Source organism: Ranitomeya variabilis, chromosome 4 (assembly GCF_051348905.1).
Source record: "Ranitomeya variabilis isolate aRanVar5 chromosome 4, aRanVar5.hap1, whole genome shotgun sequence".
NCBI classification, from domain to species: Eukaryota; Metazoa; Chordata; class Amphibia; order Anura; family Dendrobatidae; genus Ranitomeya; species Ranitomeya variabilis.
The window spans coordinates 442,935,898-442,962,716 of NC_135235.1; the positions used below are offsets into that span (position 1 = coordinate 442,935,898).

Below are 26,819 nucleotides of genomic sequence, written 5' to 3' on the forward strand. Positions count from 1 at the left end.
CCTCCTTAAGGGGGGGTACTGTTGTGATTCGGTTCGTGGGCTCCCCCGGTGGTCTCTTGTGGTACTGGTGTCCTGCAAGCCTTGCCTTCTCAGTTCACCTGTTCCTATCAGGATGTGGGAGTATCCTATTTAACCTTGCTCCTCAGTCATTCTAATGCTGGCCATCAATGTATCCAGAGTGATTCTGTTGCATGTTCCTGCTCCCAGTTTTCTGCTCAGCTAAGTTGGACACTTTAGTCCTTAAGTCTTTTTTTGTATGTTTTGTCCAGTTTGCACTTATGTGAATCTCTGCAGCTGGAAGCTCTTGTTGGGCTGAAATTACCACTCCGGTGTCATGAGTTGTCACATGAGTTAAGGTAATTTCAGGATGGTGTTTTGAAGGGTTTTGCAGCTGACCGCGAAGTCCTCTGTTGTATCTTTCTGCTATTTAGTTAGCGGGCCTCTCTGTGCTAAATCTGCTTTCATACTACGTGTGTCTTTTCATCTGCTCTCACCGTTATTATATGTGGGGGGCCGCTATCTCCTGTGGGGACATTCTCTGGAGGCAAGCCAGGACTGTGTTTTCTTCTACCAGGGGTAGTTAGTTCTCCGGCTGGCGCGCGGCATCTAGAGACAACGCAGGAATGCCCCCTGGCTACTTCTAGTGTGGTGTGTAGGTTTAGCATCGCGGTCAGCTCTAGTTTCCATCACCCGAGAGCTTGTCCGTTTATTCTATGCTTCTGATGTTTCCTTGCCATTGGAAATCATAACAGAGAGGGTCTTTGCTGAATTTTAATACCATGTTCCTTGGCGAATGCGATATCCATGAAATTGCCACCTGCACCAGAGTCAATCATAGCTGAACTGGAAATCCACTGTCCTGAACACAGGATCTTAATAGGGAGAGAACAGTGAGAGTTCTTTTCCTTCAGCTCCTTGGGGGGTGAAGTCATAGAAAGTGAATGGAATACAGCGTTTAAAGGCAGTCTACATTCAGAGATGTCAGATTCATCATCACAGTTGTCATACTCCCCTATTGCTGCTAGCACCTTGTTAGGCCGTCTAGGACACTTAGGACAATTGATCAAGAAGTGGTCAGACTGGCCGCAGTAGAAACATAGACTTTCACGAAGGCGATGCTCCCGGCGCTCATTGATCTCGCGCCTCTGAACGGAATCAATTTGCATGGGCACCTCCTCCACCCCCTGAGAGGTTTTACCTGCAGGCTCTTTGGAAGGAAGGGAAAAGTTAGAAACACGTTTATATGCAGCAAATTTCTCCTGCCTACGCTCAGTAAGGCGAATGTCTATGCGCACACAATGCTGTGTAAATGTCTCTAGCTCTTGTGGTGATTCAGAGCGGGCTAGTTCATCTTTTACAATACTAGACAGACCCCTTTTAAAAATAGGCAATTGTGCATAACTGTCCCAATTGGTATCTACCGCCAATATCCTGAATTCAGTGGCATACTCAATAACAGAACATTTAGCCTGGCGTAAAGACAACAAAGCAAATTCAGCGGTTGCACGGCGATTAGGGTCATCAAACATTAATGCCATAGCGGCCAAGAAATCATCCAAGTCATTTAACAGTGGGTCACGAGACTAAATCATCGGATTCGCCCAGGCAAGCACTCGTGAGGTCAGTAGCATTATTACACACAGTACTTTGGATCTATCAGTAGGAAAACGGTCAGCATGCACATCAAAATATAGCATACATTGATTCACAAAGCCACGAAATTTGTCGCGATCACCATTAAATCTGAATGGGGGCAACTTAGGTGGGCTAGCTGGTGGTGGTTGCCCAGAGGGTAGAGTCACTTGTGCAGCTATTTGCGTGCTTATGTCCTGAAAAGCCCGTCCATACTGGGACTCTATGCCAGCAAGTTTGTTTTCCTGGGCTGCCATGCGGTTGCTCAAGTCCTGCAAAGTTTGTCCAAACACCTGTTGATTGTGTTCAAAGCTTCCAAACTTCTTTTGCAGACCTTCCACATCTTTCTGCAGTGATCTAATTATGGAAAACACCTGCTCTAATCTGCTTTCTGCAGTCATTGTTCCAGCAGTCTCCTTTTTTTTTTTAGGCTAGAGTATTCTGTAATAATTATAGGGGATAACTCAGGAGACTCTGTGTGTGTAACACGACAACTACAGGACACAGTTTTATAAGTGGTAAAGTCTATATTATCACACGGTGATTCAAACATGTGCAGAGAGAAACTCAAGTCCACAACACTTGGTGCAAATAATAAATGCAGCTTAGCAGTCTATAGGAAACGTCAGAGAAAAATGCAATCAAGCAGAAAGTCTATGAAGCACAGTTATTCTTGAGGATACTTGACACGAATAAATCCTTGTCTTAGTCCAGACACAGATAGATATGCTTATTAGGCAGTTCAAATCATATCTTAGCTCAACCAGGGAGGCCTGGTAAATAGTCTCAGGTTATTGCAAAGCAGCAACAGCTTACATGTCCAGCAAATGCAGATGGAAGTAAACACGAGCAGCAGATGAAGGAGGATTACTAGAAACTTGTGTATGCAGCAGGAACTCAGAGCAGAGTAGCAGGATCACCACACAGGTTCACAGGAGCAGGTGTATAGCCAGGGAGTAATCAGAGGTCAGGAGCTGGATGCAAGGCAGAATACTCTAGCACAGACTGAAGGCTGGGGTGGAGTTTTATAGCAGGAAGACACAGTGCACATGAGACCAAAGACGCCATCTTGGAAAAGGGCAGTAATGCACAAAAGGTAAAAAATGTTCAGAGTCCTGACACCACTGCTGGCAACTCCTTTTACATTTGCTGTCCAATGATGTCTCAGATGTGCATGATGGAAGACAAGTCCGGAGACACTACAGGCCATGGTAGAAGGTTTAGTCCATGCAGGCTACTCACAGATGCACAAGCAACATGTGGCCTGGTGTTGTCCTGTTGAAAAATGTCTCCTGGGAAACTTTGGAGCATTGTCCTTACTACTTTTTCTAATATTGATTGATTGATTGATTGATTGATTGATTGAGTGTAAAATAGGATTTCTACTTTCCAACTGCTTGGTATACTGCAATCCAGCTTGCAATATTTGGAGGCCTGTGTAAGTATTACAGTTTACTCACAACATTTACTGAATATACATTTACACAGCTTTTATTGTCTTCAATTGTATGATTATATTTTCCGAATAACCATTTTACTGCCTTAGAAAACCACTATACTCTACTGATACTATTGTTTATTAGTGGCTCATTGATGTAACCTGATTGAAGCTTGTGGAACCCAATGCAAATTCTTAAACAGGGCCTTTAACTATTACTGGCCTTAAATAGTATTAGTCTTCTCATACAGGCCAAAAGGACCTTTTGAGCCCCTGTAGATTGCAAGGCAGGTGAATCTGTATCCCCTTCACCCACTTACGTAGCTTACACTATTGTGCATTGCTGTTTATGAAAGACATACTGTTGTCTATGATGGTCCTATGAATTAGAGCCCCCTGATAATAATTAGGTGGTAAATTAAAGGGACAATCTTGTTATCCAGCTCTATAACCATGCCACCATATCACATCTTGACATATATGGTATTTTATGGTGGAAACATTCATTGCATAAGTATAGTAAGCAGTGGTGCTCAGCCCTGTTGCCAGAATGGATGCAAAGTAACTTTGACACTCTAAATTATAACAATGCTCTACATAATGAAGGTAGGGGGCAGAGTAATTGCTTAAAGCTCCAGAACAATTAGGTTTTGCTTCAATGAAACGTATGGTCACTTTCTAGTTCTCATTGTCTTGGTATTTTCAACCACACTGTTATTATTTTATTGCAGGGATCTATCTGGCAACCGTGTACCATGTGGCTGTCCTTTACACCATTTCATTTCTCATTTGGCAGCAGGAGTAAATTTAATCATAGACCCAGAGACAGAGCGTTGCATTCAGGAGACCAGTTTATCTTTGCTTCCCTGTGGTAAGATACAAGGAAAGAACCATTAAAGTACCAGGCTAAATACCAGTTTAAATATCTGCATAACAGGGCACAATATGATTTTCTTCTCACTCTTTACTTTGTCTTCCATCAAACTGCCAATTTGAGAAAAATCCCTAATAAACATTCTGTAGAAATTGGCAAATACTAGAAAACGCTGCAATGCTTTAAGGTCGCGAGGTTGAACTCAATTAATTATGGCCTTCACCTTCCTAGGATACATGTTAGGCTGGAGTCACTCTTACCATACAAAAAAAATCGGTCAGGACGGCCAAGAATCGCACAAATGTTCCCGAACAGTGATCCGTATGTAATCCGTTTGCAATGCGTGGACGCGATATCCTCGCATCTAGTAACACTGTGACATCCGTATGGCATCCGTATGCAATGTGATTTTAACATGATCTTTTACATACAGCAGTTCTCTCATTGTAAAACACAACTGTAAACATCATTTTAAAACCAAATAATCTTCAAAACACACACACACACATATATATATATATATATATATATATATATATATATATAATATGTATATATATATATATATATATATACACTGCTCAAAGAAATAAGGGGAACACTAAAATCCCACATCCTAGATATCACTGAATGAAATATTCCATTTGTAAATCTTTATTCATTACATAGTGGAATGTGTTGAGAACAATAAAACCGAAAAATTATCAACGTGTAAATCACAACTAATATCCCAAATATCCCATGGAGGCCTGAAGTTGGAATGATGCTCAAAATCAAAGTGGAAAATGAAGTTACAGGCTGATCCAACTTCAGTGGAAATGCCTCAAGACAAGGAAATGATGCTCAGTGTGTGTGGCCTCCAAGTGCCTGTATGACCTCCCTACAACGCCTGGGCATGCTCCTGAAGAGGCAGCGTATGGTCTCCTGAGGGATCTCCTCCCGGACCTGGACTAAAGCATCGGCCAACTCCTGGACAGTCTTTGGTGCAATGTGACGTTGGTGGATGGTGCGAGACATGATGTCCCAGATGTGTTCAATTGGATTCAGGTCTGGGGAATGGCCGGGCCAGTCCATATCTTCAATGCCTTCATCTTGCAGGAACTGCTGACACACTCCAGCCACATGAGGTCTGGCATTGTCCTGCATTAGGAGGAACCCAGGGCCAACCGCACCAACATATGGTCTCACAAGGGGTCTGAGGATCTCATCTCGGTACCTAATGCCAGTCAGGCTACCTCTGGTGAGTACATGGAGTGCTGTGCGGCTCTCCAAAGAAATGCCACCCCACACCATTACTAACCCACTGCCAAACCGGTCATGCTGAAGGATGTTGCAGGCAGCAGATCGCTTTCCACGGCGTCTCCAGACTCTGTCACATCTGTCACATGTGCTCAGTGTGAACCTGCTTTCATCTGTGAAGAGCACAGGGCACCAGTGGTGAATTTGCCAATCCTGGTGTTCTGTGGCAAATGCCAAGCATCCTGCACGGTGTTGGGCTGTGAGCACAACCCCATCTGTGGACGTTGGGCACTCAGACCATTCTCATGGAGTCGGTTTCTAACCGTTTGTGCAGACACATGCACATTTGTGGCCTGCTGGAGGTCATTTTGCAGGGCTCTGGCAGTGCTCCTCCTGTTCCTCCTTGCACAAAGGCTGAGGTAGCGGTCCTGTGGCTGGGTTGTTGCTCTCCTATGGCCCCCCATGTCTCCTGGTGTACTGGCCTGTCTCCTCGTAGTGCCTCCAGCCTCTGGACACTACGCTGAAAGACACAGCAAACCTTCTTGCCACAGCTCTCATTGATGTGCCATCCTGGATGAGCTGCACTACCTGAGCCACTTGTGTGGGTTGTAAAGTCCGTCTCATGCTACCACGAGTGTGAAAGCACAACCAACATTCAAAAGTGACCAAAACATCAGCCAGAAAGCATTGGTACTGAGATGTGGTCTGTCGTCCCCACCTGCAGAACCACTCCTTTATTGAGTGTGTCTTGATAATTGCCAATAATTTCCATCTGTTGTCTATTCCATTTGCACAACAGCATATGAAATTGATTGTCAAACAGTGTTGCTTCCTAAGTGGACAGTTTGATTTCACAGAAGTTTGATTTACTTGGAGTTATATTCTGTTGTTTATGTGTTCCCTTTATTTTTTTGAGCAGTGTAGTTTACAACCGGGAGCGGTGCTAATGCGACCTACTGGGGAATTAATGAAATGATGGGAGCGGAGCTTCAGTGACTAGCGGTGATGTCACTTAAGCTGCGCTCCCTCACAGCCTGAACTCAGATGAACTCTTTAGTGTGGGAAAATGCCAGCTGATTTCACCACTCACAGCCTGCCAATATCCCAAAGGGGGGTGGTTGCTTGGTATGTAATTGCACAAAGAAGACTTGTATGTGGCGCTGTTCACACAATGGAAATGCACAGCATCCAGGTTAACAGCCTATTAGTTACACCCATACTATTAGATCAGGCAGGCTGCCCAGCGCTATCCAGATGCATCCCATGTGAACAGACACCACAGTTTACAAGTTTACAAGACCAAGCAACCACCCCCCATTAGGATTGGCAGGCTGTGAGTGGTTGTCTCATCAGTATTTTTGTATTTTTGCACCTGTGTTGCAGCCATCTTAACTACATGGGTCCACTGCATCCTGATAGTGCATTTGGGACTGTGACGTTTCTAGTTTCTGGTGCTCCCTGGCCAGATCCTGAACTACCTGTGTCAGACTCGTCACCTGATTGAACAGTGTTCAAATAGGATCCATACTAAAAAAGAATGTCAGGTCAGTTGTAATGTGATGCTAGTCACTACTCATGGGCAAACCAATAAAACTTGTCATAAACAAAGGGATAATACAAAGGCGTGGTCAGGTCACAATCTGAGGTCAGGATTCCAGGAATATAGCCAATCAAGACAGATGGGCTAGGCACATGGATGGTCAGAAACAAAGTCAAATGTTGGGTAACAATAGATCTGAGACTGAGCACAGGAACACAAGTCACAAAAACACCAATGAGTATAAGCTACAACTGGCAGTAACTGAATGCAGAGAGCCAGCTAAATAGTCAGGTAATCACTCCGAGCAGGAAATACATGGAGGAAACCCTGGCTCTGATTGAGCGGCGGAGTTATCGTTCAACACACTGACAGCTAAGCATACCCCAGCCTCTGATTCCAGACACACCGATAGGAAAAATCGTGACAGTGGGCAGTTGGTCATAATATACGGTAGGAGTAACATTCAGTCTGAATGTCGCTACCTGACGCAGATTCTGCTACTGTCTGCCTCCTGCTGAGTACTCAAGGGGTCTGCTATAGTAATATGGGGGACAGCTAATAATATAAAATAATCTAGACAATTATAGATGCTTGGTTATATTATCATATTCTCATTGTTTCTATGTGTGATAATAATTGTTCTTTTTCTTCCCAGCAGATAAATATGTCTCATGTTTAAGGGGACCCTCTGACACGCCTGTGCATTATTCTCTTGTGACACCAATACCTTTCCCCGATGACGCCTGCCTTGCTCTTTGCTTTCGTCATGGTTTCTCTTATTATACCAGGGATGATATACAACGATGTCTTTGTGGCTCTGTCACATCACAAATCAACAGCTCCTGTGTGGAAATATGTTCAAAAAGTGGGGATGGCAACTCATGTAATAAAACTATCATCCAAGAGCTGCAATTTGTCAAGGTGAAAAATTACATCTGAGTGTTTTTTTGTAATCACAAAATTGCATACCTGCCTGTCATCGGTGCTATAGAGGAAGCTTTGAAGACAGGGAGGTTAGGTAAAAAAAAACACTTGTGTGTTAGATGGCCAAGGTTTTGGTACTATTGCCAACAACTGGTGACTAGGGGTGTATTTACTTTTTTTGTTGCTATTTGCACAAAATCATGGAAAAACTGCTACAGTTATGTGACAAGTTGGGGGAAAAAAACAACACAAAGACGCCAGTAAATCAACCCATAGGCTGGAGTCACACTAGCGTATTGCATCTGATGCGAGAGCATCGGATGCGATATGCTAATGACCCTTGGCTCCTGCTCTGCTGCAAGTGGAAGCCGAGTGTCATGTGTCTGTGCTCCGAGCCTCTCGCACAGGGAGGATCAGAGCACAGCTGTAGATGAGGCAGAGAAACTAATTTCTCCATCTCCTCCATTGCTGGGGTCAGAGTATAACGCACATCACTCGGATGATATCCGAGTGATGTGCATTGTCTCACTCGCACCCATAGGCTTATATGGGTGCGAGTGAGCTGAGACTCGGCCGAGTGTCGGTGACAATCGCAGCATGCTGCGATTTCAGTCACACACTGAATACGGCAGAGGAAAAAACGGTGATGGGAGCTGCCCCATAGATGAATAGTGGTCTGAGTGCTATGCGATGTTTTATCGCATAGCACTCGTCTATATTATACGGTAGTGTGACTCCGGCCTTAGACTGCGTCCACACACAGCAGTTATGTTGCATCTTTAAACTGCCGTTGCCATGTACCTCTACAGTCTTTACACTCTTTTCCTACATAATAACTTAATCTTGCACATAATGTAATGGCCGTGAGGTCTTGCAAGTGAAACAGCTTTTTCTCTGTAAGACTAAGTGCTGGGGAAAAGTGAAATGATCACAGCGGCACAGGACTGCTGGAGTTTAGCAACATGACCGTTGTGTGTGAACACTACCATAGTAGATTGGAGTTACTTTGATATGGAAAACTGTTCTAGCAAACATTCGGTCTTCCTGGGTTATTTGACATAAAAATATTTTATTTAGGATAAGAGTTACAATTAAAAAGGGATATGTAAAGAATGTTGCACACAAGTAATAATGAAACAATGGATAAGCAAAATATAAACAATCATTGATTTTCAAGGACCTTTAGCCTTAAAATACGTCAAGACACTCAGTTTCTGTGAGTACATTTTATGTAGAGAATATAAGTTTATGGATCATTCCATGGATATCTGCAGGCCTAACAGGTTTCTTTAGCTGACGTGAAAAAAAACTTGATTTTATAATGTGGTTATATAGCTGACAAATAAATAATATAACTTAACAGAGCAGGTGGAGGTGTTGGTCTGCTCCTATCAACCAAATGTACCTTCCAAGTTATTCCCCAAGTACCCTCACTTGTCTTCCCTTCTTTTGAAGTCCATGCTCTCAAACTCTACATCCCCTTCTCCATGCGAGTGGCGATGGTGTATCATCCTCCTGGCCCCTCTCATCAGTTCCTGGATCACTTTGCCACCTGGCTTCCACATTTTCTCTCCTGTGACATCTCCACCCTCATCATGGGTGATTTCAACATCCCCATTGCTTTTCCCCTCTTCCCATCTGCTTCTCACCTTTTATCTCTAACCTCCTCTTTCGGCCTCTCGCAGCATACTAACTCTCCAATGCATGAAGTCGGAAACTCGCTCAACTTGGTCTTCTCCCGGCTTTGCTCAGTGGACGATTTCACAAACTCCCCTCTCCCGCTCTCTGACCACAACCTTCTTTCATTCTCTATCAATAACTGCCATCCCACTCAGGTCACCCCCAATTTCCACATTTATAGAAACATACAGGCCATTAACACCCAGAAACTTATGAAGAACTTGCAGTCCTCATTGGCCCCAATCTCCTCCATCTCATGTCCTGATTCTGCTCTGAAGCATTACAATGAAACCCTGTAAAGTGCCCTGGATGAAGCTGCACCTCCTATACATAGAACAACTTGGCACAGACGGCGACAACTGTTGCACACACTGCAAACACGTTTCCTGCAGCAATGCTCCAGGTGCGCCGAACGTCTGTGGAGAAAATCTAATCTACCCAAAGATTTCATCCATTATAAGGTCATGCTTAAAACATACAACTCTGCCCTCCACCTCTCCAAACAAACCTATTTTAACACCCACATCACCTCACTGTCCAATAACCCTAAACGTCTCTTTGACACTTTTCATTCCCTACTCAACCCAAGAGTGCAGGCCCCAACCACGGATCTCCGCGCTGACGATCTGGCCAATTGCTTCAAAGAAAAAATTGACCACATCCGACAGGAAAATATCTCCCAATCCCTTCATACCATGCACTGTCCTCCCTCCCCCACTGCATCTAGTTCACTCTCTGACTTTGAACCAGTTACAGAAGAAAAAGCAATCAGGCTCCTTGCATCTTCTCACCTGACCACTTACACCAGTGACCCCAATCCGTCACATCTCCTCCAGTCCCTTTCCCCTGCTGTCACCTCTCACTTAACAAAAATATTCAACCTTTTTCTCTCTCCCGGTATCTTTCCCTCCTCATTTAAGCATGACATCATACATCCATTACTTAAAAAACCATCCCTCAACCAAAACTGTGCTGCTAATTATAGACCTAATCTTCCCTTCATCTCTAAACTCTTCAAACGCCTGGTCCACTCACGTCTTATCCGCTATCTCTCAGATAACTCTCTTCTCGACCCTCTTCAATCTGGTTTCCGCTCTTTACACTTTACTGAAACTGCCCTCACTAAAGTCTCTAATAATTTACAAACAGCTAAATCTAATGGTCACTACTCCATGCTAATTCTCTTGGATCTCCCCACAGCATTCGATACTGTGGATCATCAGCTCCTCCTCACTATGCTACACTCCATTGGCCTCAAGGACACCATTTTCCCCTGGTTCTCCTCCTATCTCTCTGACCGCTTCTTCACTGTATCTTTTGCTGGCTCCTCCTCCTCTCATCTTCCCCTTTCCGTTGGGGTTCCTCAAGATCAGTCCTAGGCCCCCTCCTCTTCTCTTTGTATACTGCCCCTATTGGACAAACAATCAGTACCATCTCTATGCTGATGACACCCAATTAAACACTTTTTCTCCGGATATCACGTCTGCCTTTTTAGAAAACACCAGTGATTGTCTTACCGCTGTCTCTAACATCATGTCTTCCCTCTATCTGAAACTGAACCTGTCAAAAACTGAACTCCTTGTGTTCTCTCCCTCTGCTAACCTACCTTTGCCTGACATTGCCATCTCCGTGTGTGGTTCCACCTTTACTCCCAAGCAACATGCCTTGGGGTCATCCTTGATTCCGAGCTTTCATTCACCCCCCACATCCGATCACTGGCTGCTCTTCTTACCTGCATCTCAAAAACATTTCTAGAATTCGCCCTTTTCTTACTTTCAACACTGCAAAAACTCTTACTGTTTCACTCATTCATTCTCGTCTGGACTATTGTAACTCTCTACTAATCGGCCTCCCTCTTACCAAACTCTCCCCTCTCTGATTTGTCCTGAATGCTGCAGCCAGGATCATATTCCTCACCAATCGTTATACCGATGCCTCTACCTTGTGCCAGTCATTACACTGGTTACCCATCCACTCGAGAATTTAGTACAAAACTATTACCCTCACCCATAAAGCACTCCATGGCTCAGCATCACCCTACATCTCCTCCCTGGTCTCAGTCTACCACCCTACCCATGCTCTCCGTTCTGCTAATGATCTGAGGTTAACATCCTCAATAATCAGAACCTCCCACTCCCGTCTCCAAGACTTTTCACGTGCTGCGCCAATTCTTTGGAATGCACTACCCAGGTTAATACGATTAATCCCCAATCCCCACAGTTTTAAGCGTGCCCTAAAAACGCATTTGTTCAGACTGGCCTACCGCCTCAACGCATTAACCTAACTATCCCTGTGTTGCCCATTCAAAGAACTTAAACCATAATCAGGTTCCTCACATTGTGTTCTCACACACTTTATGCAGTTAATTAGCCCTCTTTGTCTGTACTGTTACATATTTAGGCAGTTAACTGGTTCATGCAGCTTTACATGAACACCCGAGCCTTACACTATGGCTGGTCCGAATAACTAAAGCAATTGTTACCATCCACCTCACGTGTCTCCCCTTTTTCCTCATAGTTTGTAAGCTTGCGAGCAGGGCCCTCACTCCTCTTGGTATCTGTTTTGAACTGTGATTATTGTTTTGCTGTAATGTCTATTGTCTGTACAAATCCCCTCTATAATTGTAAAGTGCTACGGAACATGTTGGCACTATATAAATAAAATTATTATTATTATATTTATTATTAACTTAAAATATTGTGATAAAACATATTTGTAAATTATAGATTATAATAACTGTATTGAATGTTTTCCTTACCAACTTTAATAAAAACAGCTGTGCTTGCATTAGACAAGCTTCCTGAAGCAAAGATCATATGAGTGCACGTTGCAGTACCTGGCACCATCATAGCATCCACTCCCTCCTTTCCACCCTGTATAATCCATAAGTAAATTTGCTGGGATTATTGTTTCATCATTGCCTGCCTCCAGGTGCTGATGTGTTCTCACATATTTAGTTTCATTTTTTGTTTAGTTATTGTTTCTGTAGTTTGTATTTTATTTTATTGTATGATCTTTTGTTGAAGAGCATGTTGTAAGAATAGTAATTACCCTGTGAATACAAGGCCACATTGATTATTTTATAAGGATGACTCAAGTTTACAGATGGGCGAACCAGAACAGAAAAGTTCGGCATCCGTACCAAATATTTACTCTTCGGGCACGGACACCGAACACGGACTTCACCAAGGAGTCCGTGTTAATGTTCAGGTTCGGCTGCTCGAAAACCAGGTGTTTGCCATGCTGTCATGTGAAATCATCCCCGCCGGTCAGAGAGCCGTAGTTCCCATGCTGTCAAATGATAGCGTTAGTGCTCAGCTGTGATCGGAGGTATAAAGTTTACCTCCAGTCACTGGTGTCAGCTGATGGGACTACTGCTCCCATCATCCAAAACCTGCTGCCGCTAATAACAGCAAGAGCAAGGGCGGCGGCTGGGAGTATTCATCTGCCGCTCCTGCACTGTAAATAAATAATAAAAAAAAAAGGTGTGGGTCCCCCCTATTTTTAATAACCAGCAAGGCAAAACTCACAGCTGGGGGCTGCCACCCTCAGCTGTCAGCATCAGCAAGGCTAGTTATCAAGAATAGAGGGGTCCCCACGCCGTATTTTTTAATTATTTAAATAAATAATTTAAAAAACCGGCATGAAGTCCCCTGCATTTTTGCTAACCAGCTAGATGAAACTCACAGCTTGGGGCTGCATCCCTCAGCTTTCATTTTCAGCAAGGCTAGTTATCAAGAATAGAGGGCTCCACACACCATATTTTTATTATTTAAATAAATAATTTAAAAAACACCATGGGGTTCCCCCCATTTTTGACAACCAACCTTGCTAAAGCTGGGGGCTGGTATTCTTAGGCTGGTAAGGGGCCATGGATATTGGCCCCCCCAACCTAAAAATAGCAGCCCACACCTGCCCAGAAAAGACACATCTGTTAATGTGTCATGCACATTACAGCACAGCAAACACTGGATGTTTGGGCCCTCCAGTCAAGTGAATGAGGTTCGGGTTCGGGTGTGGGTCTGAGTACTGTTCTGGTGCCCGAACCCGAACTTTTTGTAACTGTTCGGCCAAACCCGCTGGACCCAAACATCCAGGTGTATGCCCATCTCTATTCAGCTTCTTGCGAAGTGATTAATGATATTTTTCCACTTTCATTTTCCATATGACATATCGTATAACACAGTCATTTAAATCAATAGTATATCCAAAGCTCTGTGCCAGAGACTCAGTATTCTGACTCTACAGTATAACTAGGCTGTGAGTGTGGGGCTCTAGAGACCCTGTTTCTAGGCTGTCTTTATATACCAGTACTCACACAAAAAGATTTAATCAGATAGCTTGACTCGACTGCTGAAGCACGTATGAACATTCCAGAAGAAAGTTTATTTTCAAGCTGAATTATTGTAGTTATGCAGAAATGAAATGACATAAGCTTCTTAACATGGCTGTCATACACAGAATGAGGCAGAATGGAGGGGTTAATGACCTTACATCAGAGCTAAGGAGGCAGACAAGGAGAGACGGAGGACAAATTTCTAAAAGGCAAACTTTATTGCATAGCAACGCAACAGTAATAATACAGCAAATACTGTAAGATTCCAAAGTTATGGGACATGACACTCAGAATTGCAGAAATCTCTTAGAAATCGCACACTGTATACAATATTCAAGATTTGTCATATTGCATACATTTTGTCAGGGTCTATGTTTCTACTGTGCCAAAAATTCAATTACGGTATGCCATTTTCTTTTTACAGGTGGAAGTCTCTCTATCAGCCATTCTGCACTTCTCTGTATTTCAAACTTCTTGGTTTCATGCAGAGGCCTCTGCTCCTGTCCAGAAATTTGTGTGGGAATTCAAAGGTGGAAGTAAACCTGTCACTACTGATGGTGGAGTGATTACTCATAAGTACAGTCTGCCTGGTCAATACGCAGTAAAAGTGAAAGCTGAAGGGCAGGAACCTGCAGCAGAACTCCAGGTCACTGTGACAGTCCCAGTATACAGAGCAGAGCTACAGTGCCCAATGGTGGCTCAACCAGGACAAAGTTTGGAAGTGTGGCTCAGTGTCAAGCAGGGCACACACCTACGAGCTGTTTATGGGGTTCATCAGCAAGATGGTCATCATTTGATTGGTTTGTAAATCAATTCAGTACAGTATATGGAATGCATCTATCTGTCTATCTACCTATCTCCCAAAAAATCTCAGCACTCCAGATATCAGATAGTGAAAAATTCACCCATGTATATGCAACGTTTCGGTGTCCAAAGCTGACTGTAAGAGGTCATAGGTACTAAAAGTTCAATTGAATTTCAGCAGGAAATTTGATTTGCATCAAAATGATTTGATGCAAATCGAATGTTCATTATAATTTACTAGGCTTTCTCTCCAGACCCTAGAACATAATAAATATAGGATAAAAAATACCTTGCTGCTCAAGTTCCACTGATGTAGCCCCTTGTCCAGTTATCTGCTTGGCCAGTCCTCTATGGATCCACTTTGGCACAGACTAGGCCTCAAGCTATGTATGTCTTAACGCCTGTGGCAGCAGACCCCAAACCATTCTTATCTTGAGAGCTACATTAAATTCTGAGAGATGGTTGCAAGCACCATCCAGTTCCCCCCCCACCTTCACAACAGTGACTCTCAGAATCCACCATTACCAGTGTGATGATAGCCAAATCTTGTGTGCAGAAAGCTAACTGAGAGCTTCTGTTTCACTCCCATATAGGTACGGTAGTTTATTTACATCCAGGGGTTTACACTTTAACCCTATTTCTTATTCCCGTGACAGGCACACTCACAACACCATTGCATCCAAGCACCTCTCTGATAAACAGTATAACTGTTAATCTATACACATCCAAATCTGCTCTTCCATCTCAAGCTACTTATAAAAGTTACCGAAGTCAACATCTGGAGACCTTCTCTTCATAGCTGGTCGCTAGACCTGGTGCTAATGAATTAATCTGGCACACTATCGCAAGCAACACATATCACAGACTCGTTAGCTACATGTGGCACCGAGTGCCAAAGGGTGGGGATCCCTGGTATAAGCTCTATTTGGCACCGACTGAAGATAATGGGAGAGCTTAGGAGGATGCATGGAGGACTGGACCAGTTGCACCAAGGATCAGAAGAGAGGTTACAGCGGTAGGACAGGTGAATATCTTTTTTCCGCTCTCTGAAATTCATGCAAAATGGTATTCGTCTGTCTACCATTTTTCTGAAGTTTCACAAAATAAATTGCCAAAAATTCTGAGTCAGATGAATCCAAATTTTTTGGTAACATTTGAAACAAATTCAATTAGTCTCAAAAAGATTTGCTCCTATCTATTAGTTACACATTGACTTACTCCCTGGATTGCTCGTCATCACCATTGGGGTCAAATACCATTGGAATCCATGTTGAAGATGTTTGTCCCATTATACATTCTTGGTGATCCACCAGTAATCCTCCTAGTATACTTAAGCAATACATTTTTATTGCACATATAAAATTACAACAAAAGTCCTTGTCATCCATTTTGGAGGTATGGCCTTCCCCTATCTCAGACATAGCATGCAGCCAATCTATCTGATACTAGGTGATATTCTATGAGACCATATTTGTTTTTCTCTTCATTTATGCAATCCATAAAGACTATTACTTCTTGAATTTAGTATATATGTATACAGTTGTGTGAAAAAGTGTTTGCCCCCTTACTGGTTTCCTATTCTTTTGCATGTTTCTCACACTTAAATGTTTCAGATCACCAAATAAATTTAAATATTAGACAAAAATAACACAAGGAAACACAAAATGCAGTTTTTAAATAAGGTCTTTGTTATTAAGGGAAACAGAAATCCAAACCTACAGAGCACTCAGCCTTTCTATCACTTCTTTCCTTCTACACTAGTATCTCGCTATCCTCTGTCACATCTACACACTCACGTCATGCAGCACTGCTCACATCAGACCTTAAGGCTTCTTTCTATGCACACTAGGCCCTATCTGATGTTCTGACAGGAAACTGTCTCTGTCCCTTCAGCTTAGTCCCTCCCACTCTGGGCTAGTCCCAAACGTAACTCTAACTCTCCTTACTGTCACGTAACACTCAATATTTACATCATTAATGCACATCATCATTCACATTGCACAATGTAATGATGTAATGTTATTCTTATTACTTCAAGGAGGAACATGGGCAGTATGTCCATCTGCTTACACTGCCACAGATGTCTCTATGTATCTACCACATATGCCCCACAAATTATAAGCCACACATGTTCCACAAAGTACTTGCCATAGATGTTTCCATTACAGCCACTGATGTCATCCAGAGGTGCTCTAAACCCTCTTGTCCCAGAGTGGTCTAGAATGTGGTGTTGAAAAAGTAATCAGGGGAAATATAAGCAGAGTATCAACCAGTATATTGACTTTTTCTTTGAAATTATTTTGATATAGCCGATTGGTGTAATTGGTCCGCCGAAAATGAAAACAAACAGTGTCATGAAATTCAGTAACTTTATTTTAAAAATGTTTATTTTCGAAAGTCTGTAGAAACCATATTTCACTTAAAGGATTATTTGAAAAATCAGAAGTTATCCCTAAACTATTAGGTAAGGGAGCTTACCGATCCCTGGGGTCTGTGCTCTGAGACACCCAGCAATCTCAAATTAGGGGCTCTGGAACTCCAATGGGAGTGGTGGAAATATCCAAGTAGAGCACTCAGCTTTCACCACGTCCCACATACAATGAATGGAGGGAAGGGCAAGCATGCGTACCTGTGCTCCACTCAAGGCCACCCCCGCAGTTGGACCCATAGCAATCAGCATGCTATACCCTATTTTGTTGATAGGGGTTATTTGTGATTTTGGGAATACCCATTTCACCCTACTTTTACATAGAATATTCTAAGGCTCATCCCATATTATGACTGTTTTTCACCCTTATACATCTAACCTCATTCCTTTAGAGGGAAGTTGCCACACTGTACATGCAGTTCGATTGATGACATAGAGAATGGTACAGAGAAAGAGAAGTTGAGCAGAATTATATATAGGTTTGTTGGAAAAGATTCAGTATAATTGGTATTTTATTCATTGAAATCCCTTGTGTCTGCATGCATATGAATCCAGGGGGCGGTCCTACTAGTGATTGACAGCACTCTCTGCATGCACAGTCATACAGGGAAGACCAATGGACTCGGGTATACAAATACCAGGGATTTCAATAACTAAAATGCAAATTTTACTGAAACCTTTGCCACAAACTGTAGATCAATCTGATCAGCTTCTCTTGCTCTAAATCATCCTGCCTGCAGATCAGATACAATATTCAACATGACAGTTGTATATGGTATCTTAAAAAAAAAGTCCTCCCTGTGTAAAGTTTTGAGGAACCATCAAAGGGAACCTGTCGGCACGTTATTACAAATGATAGTAGTGGTACGGCTGTGTACAAGATTGTTCCCCAGAAAAATGATACTTTTTGTAGAGATCTAATGCTCAGTCATGAAAAAATTAGGGAAGTCATATGTAAATCACTCTGGAAGTGCACTAGGGGTGTGTCGGTGCACTTGTACTGCTATTGTCAAATGCATTGACATGCTCCAAGTGCAAGTCCAGCCTGATTTACATATGACTTCTAAAATAGCTTTCTCATGACTGGCACATCGGAGCTCTATAAAAAAGGTATTGTTTTTATTGGGGGACAATCATCTCACAGCTGTACCAATACTTCCATATATGAAAGTGTACTGACTCCCTAAAGAGCCTTGTGCCGTCCTCTAATGTCAGCTATCTTTCTTCATTTACTGAATATTATAGAATATAATGTACACTATATGGTGTATACCAATTCAGAGTTTATTTTTGAGATATCAAATGGGAGGAGGGGAAAATATGACCTCCAAGCCAATTAATATCCTCAGTATTAGTGAGCATAGGAGTCCAGCCTTTGTGCCATTAGTTCTAGATTGTAATACACTTATTGTAATTTATAAAGTTTTGTGGAACTTTTGATCCAATAAATCATTAACCAGAAGCATGACACTTCTTATACTTTAGAGCACACATTTTTCCTACTAAGTATTACAACAATGAGATCAATATTCCAGGATTTCACTCTCTTTTTCTTTCTAAACAATGACATACATTCATTCATTGGAGCTTCAGCGCCATCTAGAGGCTTGACACTTGTTTTACACATTATTCGCTATTGTAAAGTTTTTTTTTGGAAAAATACAAGGAAACTGAGAGACTGCAGCTTCAATATGGAAATGATCTGAAAATATTGCCCGGACATAGGGACATTACTTTAAATGACTTTTTTTTTTTTAGGTCAAAGTATTTAAATAGTCATATGTTTGTCCTATGTATTTTAAAAGTAGCTAACTATGATCCTTTTACGTATCTGGAGGTATTTTTATTTTTTTTAACTTGTGCGATTGCAGTGGGCTTTCGGTGTATAGTTTTGTGTTTATAGCACATATCAGCCGTTGCTCCTGAAAAAAGTGTCATGAATAAGGTTGCATATTTCCCGGCTGTCACAAATGCACCAACATGGCTCTTACTAAGGTTTTCTAACTTAAACACATTGCTTTTAGGGGAGAATATTTCTATAACAGGGTACCATTCTGAGGCATCATATAATGTTACACAGAGTGCTTATGGCATCACCATAAAGTCAATTAGCTTATAAAAATCTGTCCCTAAATTGCCACCCAGAAACAGGAACACAAAAATATTCCTTTTTCACAAATCTCTGAGATCTGTAATAAGTTCTTCTTCTTCCCACTTTATTGTATATTTCAGTTATACCTCCTCTGCTGATCTGTGTACACACATAGAAAAAGAACTGTCAGTCAACTGGAGCTGGAAGAAGCTGGCAGCAGACCTACCTCAGATTAGTTATCCGAAAGACCTAGGCCCTGATTCATCAAGACTGGCAATGTTCACAATGAAGGGGCATGTTGGAGTGAGATGCTCCTCATTCATTCAGAGCAGCATACCTCTAAAAGGGAATCTGTCACCCCCGGGACGTACATGACCTATTACTATGGGCATACAGGTAACAGAAATGTTACACTAGTCCTACCTGTATGTCTCATATTAGCGGTCTTGTTGTTGAGAACTATTATATTCTGTCTTTATGCTAATGATTTCTTCCAGACTCTGGGGCGTGCGGTGCCTGGAGGAATTCCCTGCCTCCTGCCCTCATTACAATACTACCCCCCTCCCATCAGCGTCAGTTATGGCCCCAGAATCCTGCGCCTGCACCCTGCACTCCCTCAGAAATATGTACCTCATCCTCCCTTCTATGGGCACTGAATTCAGAGATCTTCTGCGCAGGCACAAACCGACTTCTGCTCCAGTGACCTCCATGTGCGCACCAATAAGGTGCTCTCCCCACTTCCTTCCTGTATAGTCATCGCCATGTAGACATGGTTCCTAGTGATGACTGTGCAGGGAGGAAGTGTGGAGAGCATATTATTGGCGCGCACGCCAGAGGTCACAGTGACTCGTCGGCGCCTGCGTAGAAGATCCCTGAATGCAGGGCCCATAAAAGGGAGGATGAGGTATGTATTTCTGAGGGAGTGCAGGGCGCGGGATTCCAGGGCCAGGACTAACATGCTTGGGAGTGGGGTAGTTGACACTGAGGAGTGGAGGCAGGGATTTCTTCCAGGCATCGCACACCCCAGAGCCTGGAAGAAATCATTAACATAAAGAATATAACATTTCTCAGCAACAACAAGACCATTAATATAAGGCATACAGGTAGGACTAGTATAACATTTCTGTATGTATGCACATATTAATAGGTTATATACCTCCCAGGGGGTAACAGATTCCCTTTAATGAATCAGGAGCGTCAATGAGTGGCGTGCGCCTCCGTGTGCTTTGACAGTAATCTTACTGCAATCGGGGACTGGTGTAAGATTTCTGGCGTAGCTAAGGTAACCAAGAGCTCATCATGAATAAGACAAGTTGTGGCACCACTACCCATTCTGCCCCTCTGCCACCCCAGCTTCTCTTGCCATTCTGGCAGAATTGGACCAAACCGACATGAAAATAGCAAAAGTCGCTGTCGGAATCGCCTTTCTTCCACATGTAATGAATGCCCCCTGATGCTTAGTATGGTCATTGGAAGGAACAAGTCATGCGCCAGTCCATTGTGCTGACGACACATATATTTATACATGTAAATGAGATCCCCTCTGAGGCGTCTTTTTTTTAAGCTAAACATGCCCAACTTTTTCAACCTCTCATCATATGAGAGGCCTTCCATCCCTTGTAATAATCTAGGTCTTGGTCTTGTTTAGCTTAGAAAAACGATGCCTCGGAGGGGATCTCATTTACATTTATATATGTAAATATATGTGTGGTCAGTACAAAGGACTGGCGCATGGGAACACCACTAATTGTACTGATTTTCCCAGGTCCTGGTACGTGTCACACTGATGACACATGGATTTCATCCGTGTGTCAGCAGTGTGCACATGTGCAGCACACATTTCATCCTTGGTGCATTAAAAAAAAGGACATGTGTGCGGGTTTTTCACATGGACACACGGTTAGTGTGAAAAACCTGACATGTGCGCACCACCATTGAATACAGTAAGTGTGCGTTTGTCCGTATTTGCGGGCCTTAAAAAACGGAAGTGTGAAGAAGGCCATACAAGTATCCATTTTCCATACTGTTTTTCAGATGAATCATCATGCCCCCGTGGAGGAAGAGTTTTCCAAGGTGACTTGCACTGTTATTGGTTGAGCCATGTGAAAGAGTCCCTGTTTTCTGCCCGCAGCCGTTGCTCTTTAGTTCCTGGAGGTGAACTTGCATACATAACTTCACTGGATCAACTAACATTTATACAAGAATCTTTTTCTGGGTAAGAGACATAAGGGATAGAGATGATTGAATAAATTCTTCGGGAATTGACTTTGAGTCAAATTTTATTAAATTTACAGATCTAGATTCATGTGGATAAAAAATGTCTGAAGCCATTTCACACATTGCTGAAGATTGAATCAATTAATTAGCAGGCCTCCCCTTAATACCCTACATTTTACATCCCATCGTCCAGCCCAGTCAATCCAGAGATTATTTCACAGCCTCTATCAGAGATAAGGGCAGTGAACATATCACAGCTTAAGTCCACTGTCACACATTCAGTATTTGGATGAGTTTTTTGCTTCAATATTTCTAAGCCAAAACCAGGAGTGGAACAGGGAGAGCAAAAAGTATAATAGAAACATGTCACCACTTCTGTATTTATCACCCACTCCTGGTGTTGGCTTACAAATACTGATGTAAACAATACTGACCAAATACTGAACATGTGAACATGGCCTAAGGATAGGAGTTCAGAGCGCACAGCTCATCATTGCAGATAGGGATATAAAGGCCTAAATATGATTGTTGTGTACTACTGCAGTGCTAAAAAACATAGAAAATGAGAGTGGTAGTCTCAGTCTGTTAATAATAATGCACAGATTCAAGCGATATGGAGGTGCAGGAGCTGCAGAGTCAGTTTGATTGTGAATTGACTGATCCGTGATATACTGCAATACAATCTTAGGCTGGTTTCACACTTGTGTTGGTCAGAGCTGTGGAGGGCTGCGTGGTTCCCACGTTAAGCCCACCCACTGCCGCACCTCTTCCATTCAGCTCTGCCTACGTCGGCATGCGTCCTGCGTATCTATCTTTAACATTGGGTTCGCAGGCCATGCGAATCTATGCAGATGCCTCCACATGCGTCGTTTTCACGCTGCGCCGACCGCAACAAAATGCAACATCCAAGATCCAAGCATTTTACCTCACTTTCCCTTATTCATCGGATATTATAGAAAATAATGTAAACTATTTTGTGTAAATATAGACATACTACTGCAAAATTGTGCTGCTAAACCAGTGTCTATGTCAAAGTCTTCATTATACAGCAATAGGGCTCATTAAGATGTTGATTTTGCTTGTATGCAAATAACTGACCAATTTCCATAAGTGTTTTGGATCAGATTTTCATCAGTTTTTGGACAGTGAGTGAGTTTTTACCATGAGTTTCCTTAGTTTTTCTAGTATACAAAAATAATTGATGGCGGTTTCTCCATAAATTAAACAGTGCATAACAGACAGCACACAGATAGTGCCCAGACAGCATCCAAGCGCTGTTTTTTTTTATTGACCCATAGACTTGCATTGACGAGTTTGATAATTGACTCAGATCAAAATCGGACATGGCTCCATGTTTTAGTATGGACCACTAGGTCTGTAAAAATCCAAGGACTTGTGAACTACTCCATAAACTACGATAAGTATCAGTTCTATTTGTGAAAAACACTGAAAGAACATATATGTGAAAATTTGACGTCTGAATGAAGACTTACGATATTTCTCTTCTAGATACTTTCCAGTGTGGATAAATGTGTCACAGTCTCTAAGAAAACAGGACCAGATTTCCTTGGATGTGCCTACATCAGATGTCCAGAATGTACTGGAGTGTATACTTTTGCCATTAATACCTATGAAAAACTATCAGAGGAGTTCATGCACAGAGAAGGCTCCATCTTTGTGCCAAAGCAGAGGCGGCGGTAAGTATCAAATTATTATACTCTAATTGCAGCTACTTGAAAGGGAATTGTTGATCATGTAATTCTCGTACTGCACATGGAATAAGTTATGAATTTATGTAATCTAGGGTAAAGATTCAGTTTGGTGCTCTGGCTCTTTATTTAAATACCTTGACCAAGTTACTTTTTGGCACCCTGCATCTGTGGCCCACAGTCCACTAGCCTTACTCAAATATTCAATGGCTCACGGATGTGCTGCTGTTTTGCAATGATCATTGTATAACTTTTTTTTTATGCAATTCTGAGGAGCTAAAGAAAACTGTGCTGTATATGTATTCCTTGGAAATCAAAGCGAAAACAAAATCCAAATAGCAAAAACCAAATCCTGATCTGTTTATATTGCAGAAATTAGTGAAAGAGGAAAATGTGTCCTATTGTGGAGACTTTGCTTCTGTTGCTTCTGCATGGGTATTATTATACAGTTAATACACAGGGGGCACTTTTTTGTGGCTAGCACAGTTTTATATCCAATTCTGTATAGATCACATAGGGGTATGGGCAATTAAATATGGATGTCATTACTCTATTGGCCAATGGTGTAACTCAAAAAACGCGCGCCTCAATGTAAGATCTACAACAACTATCACCAGTCTTTGAAGGGGTTCTCCGAGAAATGTGATAAAATAAGTAAATAATACATATTTAAATAGTAAAGATTTTTCTAAACACCTTAAGGCTATGTTCACACGATCCTTTTTTTGATCCTTTTTTTTATCCTTTTTTTTCAGGTCCTGTTTTGGAAAACCCGCAGTGCAGGGTACAGTACAATGTTACCCTATGGAAAACAGAAACCGCTGTGCCCACTATCCTTTTTTTCTCAGGCAAATCCGCGCGGATTTGCCTGCAGAAAAAAAGAAGTACCATGTCACTTCTTTCTGCGGATTCAGCTCCTGTTTTCAACAGGCACCAATAGGAAAGTGCTGTTGAAAAACTGCAGAGGAATCTGCAGAAGAAACCGCAGGAAAATCAGCAGTGCAGTTTTGCACTGCGGGTTTTCCAAAACAGGACCTGAAAAAAAAAGGATCAAAAAAAGGATCGTGTGAACATGGCCTAAATTAGCAAAAAGCTATGCTTTATATACTACACTCTGTCAGGATTCAAAGATGTCAGCCACTGTCAGCAACAACCTGTCCTAACTTTCAGAACAGGTGGAGCTGGACTGAACAGTGGAGTGCACATTCACGCTACCTGAGAGGATGCTGCTGTGACGCCAGCTCTGCCTTGTTGTGAAGGTGGTGAGAATGGTGTTCCACTCCTCTGACAACCCCTGACGTTTAAATGTATTTTTCTGTGCTGTGTTTTATTGTCATCCTCTTGTGGTTGCAGTTCCTGTTCAGTTGGATATCACAGGGTTAACTGTAGGTCCAGCCCATAGTGTGGAGGAGGATTAGGAATTTCTGGGTTAGTTGCACAGGAAGTAGTTAGTTAAAGGGAATCTGTCATCACATTTGATGTATCTAAACTATTAATATGGACATACAGGTTATAAAATGCTGAAAAAGTCCTACCTGTATGTCTCATATCAGATGCCTTACTGTTGATAAATCATCTTATATCACTGCCTCCAGAGCTTATTTTACATAAAGAGGGAGTTACCAGTGTGAGACAAGTGACTAACAGATAACAGGAAAACTGAAATTTGTCTTCATGCAAACGCATTTTTTTGCAGTTCTTGAGTTCTGCTGTATTGCAACAATATTGCATCCCTGTCAGCCTGTGAGCTGGAAGCTGAAGTTGAGAGGAACCTGCAGATTTGTCAGTTAAAATCACACACAGCTCTGCAGTGAGGTCTGGAGAGCAGAGAGCGGCCATTACATATCAAACTGGTAACTCTCCCTTCATATAAAATATGCTCTGGAGGCAGAGTTATCTTCCAGGCAGAGTCCTCCCCATAGCCTGTAAGAGGTCATTTACATGAAGTAATAAAAGGTTTCTCAAGAGAAAGGCATCTGATATGAGGCATACAGGTAGAACGGTTTTCAGCAGTCTATAACCTCTGTGCCCATATTAATAGTTTAGATAGGTCAAATGTGGCAACAGATTTCTTTTAAGTGCTTGCAAGGGAAGAAGAAAGGACACCTTCTGCTCAAGGTGATATTCACCTGTGTGTGTGTGTGTGTGTGGAAGAAGACAGCAGAGATAACAGTGGAGGAAAGAAAGGGAACATAGAAGAAGAACTCAATTGGTGGCAGCGGAATACTCTCGACAGGCGAGCTGGGGCAGGGGACAAACGGTCAGCAATTTTAAGAGTCCTTAAAGGTTTCTGGGAATGGAAAAATGTCAGCCAGGTGTTGGAGGCTTGAAAAGTGGGCTGAAAGATAGTGATAACTGAAAGGCTCAGCTATATGCGAGGGTCAAAAGAGCGTATAACACGGCCGAGTGGTATCTGATGTTTTATCTGATAGATCGGGCCCAATGTTATACTATGGGGCAGTGCAGATCAGTGATTATTATTGCTTGCTGCAATTGGCACTGAGATTTGGCTCACACGCATCTATACAAGTCTATGGGTGTGTGTGAAACATCGGACTGCACTCCAATGTCATCCCAGTGCAGTCAGATCAAAGTCGAGAAGACAATGGAGGAGATGGAGAAATTACTTTTGCTGTCTCCTCTGCACCTGTTTCTCTCATGCGAGAGGATCATAGCACAGAGCAATGACACTTTGCTCACGCAGCAGAGCAGGAGCCGAGGGTTATTAGCATATCACATCGGATGTTATATGCTCGTGTGATTCCAGCCAGGGCCGGATTTAGACAAACTGGGGACCTGGGTAAAAGTTTAAAGTGGGGCCCCAAATGCTAACATATCGCACCATCACACAGAAACCTTTCCAGCGCTAAGTTCAGGCCGCTAAACGAGTGCTATAGACAATATTGAAGTCGTTCAAAGCTTGTTTCCTGGCCTCTTTAATGTAGTTGCACACGTTCAGTAATTGGAAGCGCTTTGGACGCAGCACATGTCCGCTGCCGACTATTGAACGCAGGTGAATCCGCATGTGCTCACTGAACCGTGTGGATTCACTGCATCCAATACATACTGCAGTCTGTAAAGACGCGCTGCACGTCTGTCTCTGCGGGTGAGCGGCGGGCGTCTATGCACGCAGAGTGGGCATGGGATTTCTTGACATCCCATCCACTATGTTGTAACATCTGGCCGCTGCACAAGTAGTCAACATCCAACCTGCATCGCTTACTGACCGTGTGCATCTACCCTTACTTCGGCTGAGGAAGAATGATTAATACAGATAGTCCTCGATACAGTATTATGCAGGTCTCATATAGTACATATAGTAAAGTGCACTCCCCATGGTCCTTGGTAGAGTATAATGCAGCCCCCTCAGAGTACAATGCAGCACCACACACAGTATAATGCAGGCCACATCTCCAAACACACACAGTATAGTAAACATCCATTTACCAGAAACATAACTGGCAATAAACAGAGGCAAAAAGCAAAAAGTAAGATAATATATATTTTATTAATATCCATAGATTAAAAAACATACATAAACAAAACAAGGGAATTTCTTGACAAAAATAACCGATGGCAGCAAAATGTGAGGATCAAAAAACATGGGAATAAATCAATTCCTATGGGATATATCAAATATGTCACCATAAATATATAAATCTTACAAGCAGCCTTAGCCCCCCTTCTTTTAAACAGTAATGTGCATAATGCAGACAGTCCAATGAGGGCAGACAAAGTAAGACTAAGGATAATAAATATTAAGCTATGGAGCTAAAAAAGCCTACATAGTGTTTCTATAAATTGACGCTGCTTAATATGTGGAAACTATTAATTAAAGTGCATAGTGCTGTGCAAATATAGATCCTATTTAAACATTAGCAGCGGAACACTTAGTAAGATAAGCCT

The 26,819-nt window shown here is 42.4% G+C and overlaps 1 protein-coding gene across 1 annotated transcript in view; it reads left to right on the forward strand.

The window, feature by feature from the left end:
* LOC143767910 (polycystin-1-like) overlaps positions 1-26,819 on the forward strand; it is a 331,505-nt gene that overhangs the window by 102,291 nt on the left and 202,395 nt on the right. The window contains exons 6-10 of the mRNA XM_077256430.1: positions 3,802-3,941; positions 7,379-7,644; positions 14,088-14,463; positions 21,022-21,202; positions 22,714-22,901. Of these exons, the coding sequence (XP_077112545.1) occupies positions 3,802-3,941; positions 7,379-7,644; positions 14,088-14,463; positions 21,022-21,202; positions 22,714-22,901 (1,151 nt within the window). The remainder of the gene's footprint in view (positions 1-3,801; positions 3,942-7,378; positions 7,645-14,087; positions 14,464-21,021; positions 21,203-22,713; positions 22,902-26,819) is intronic.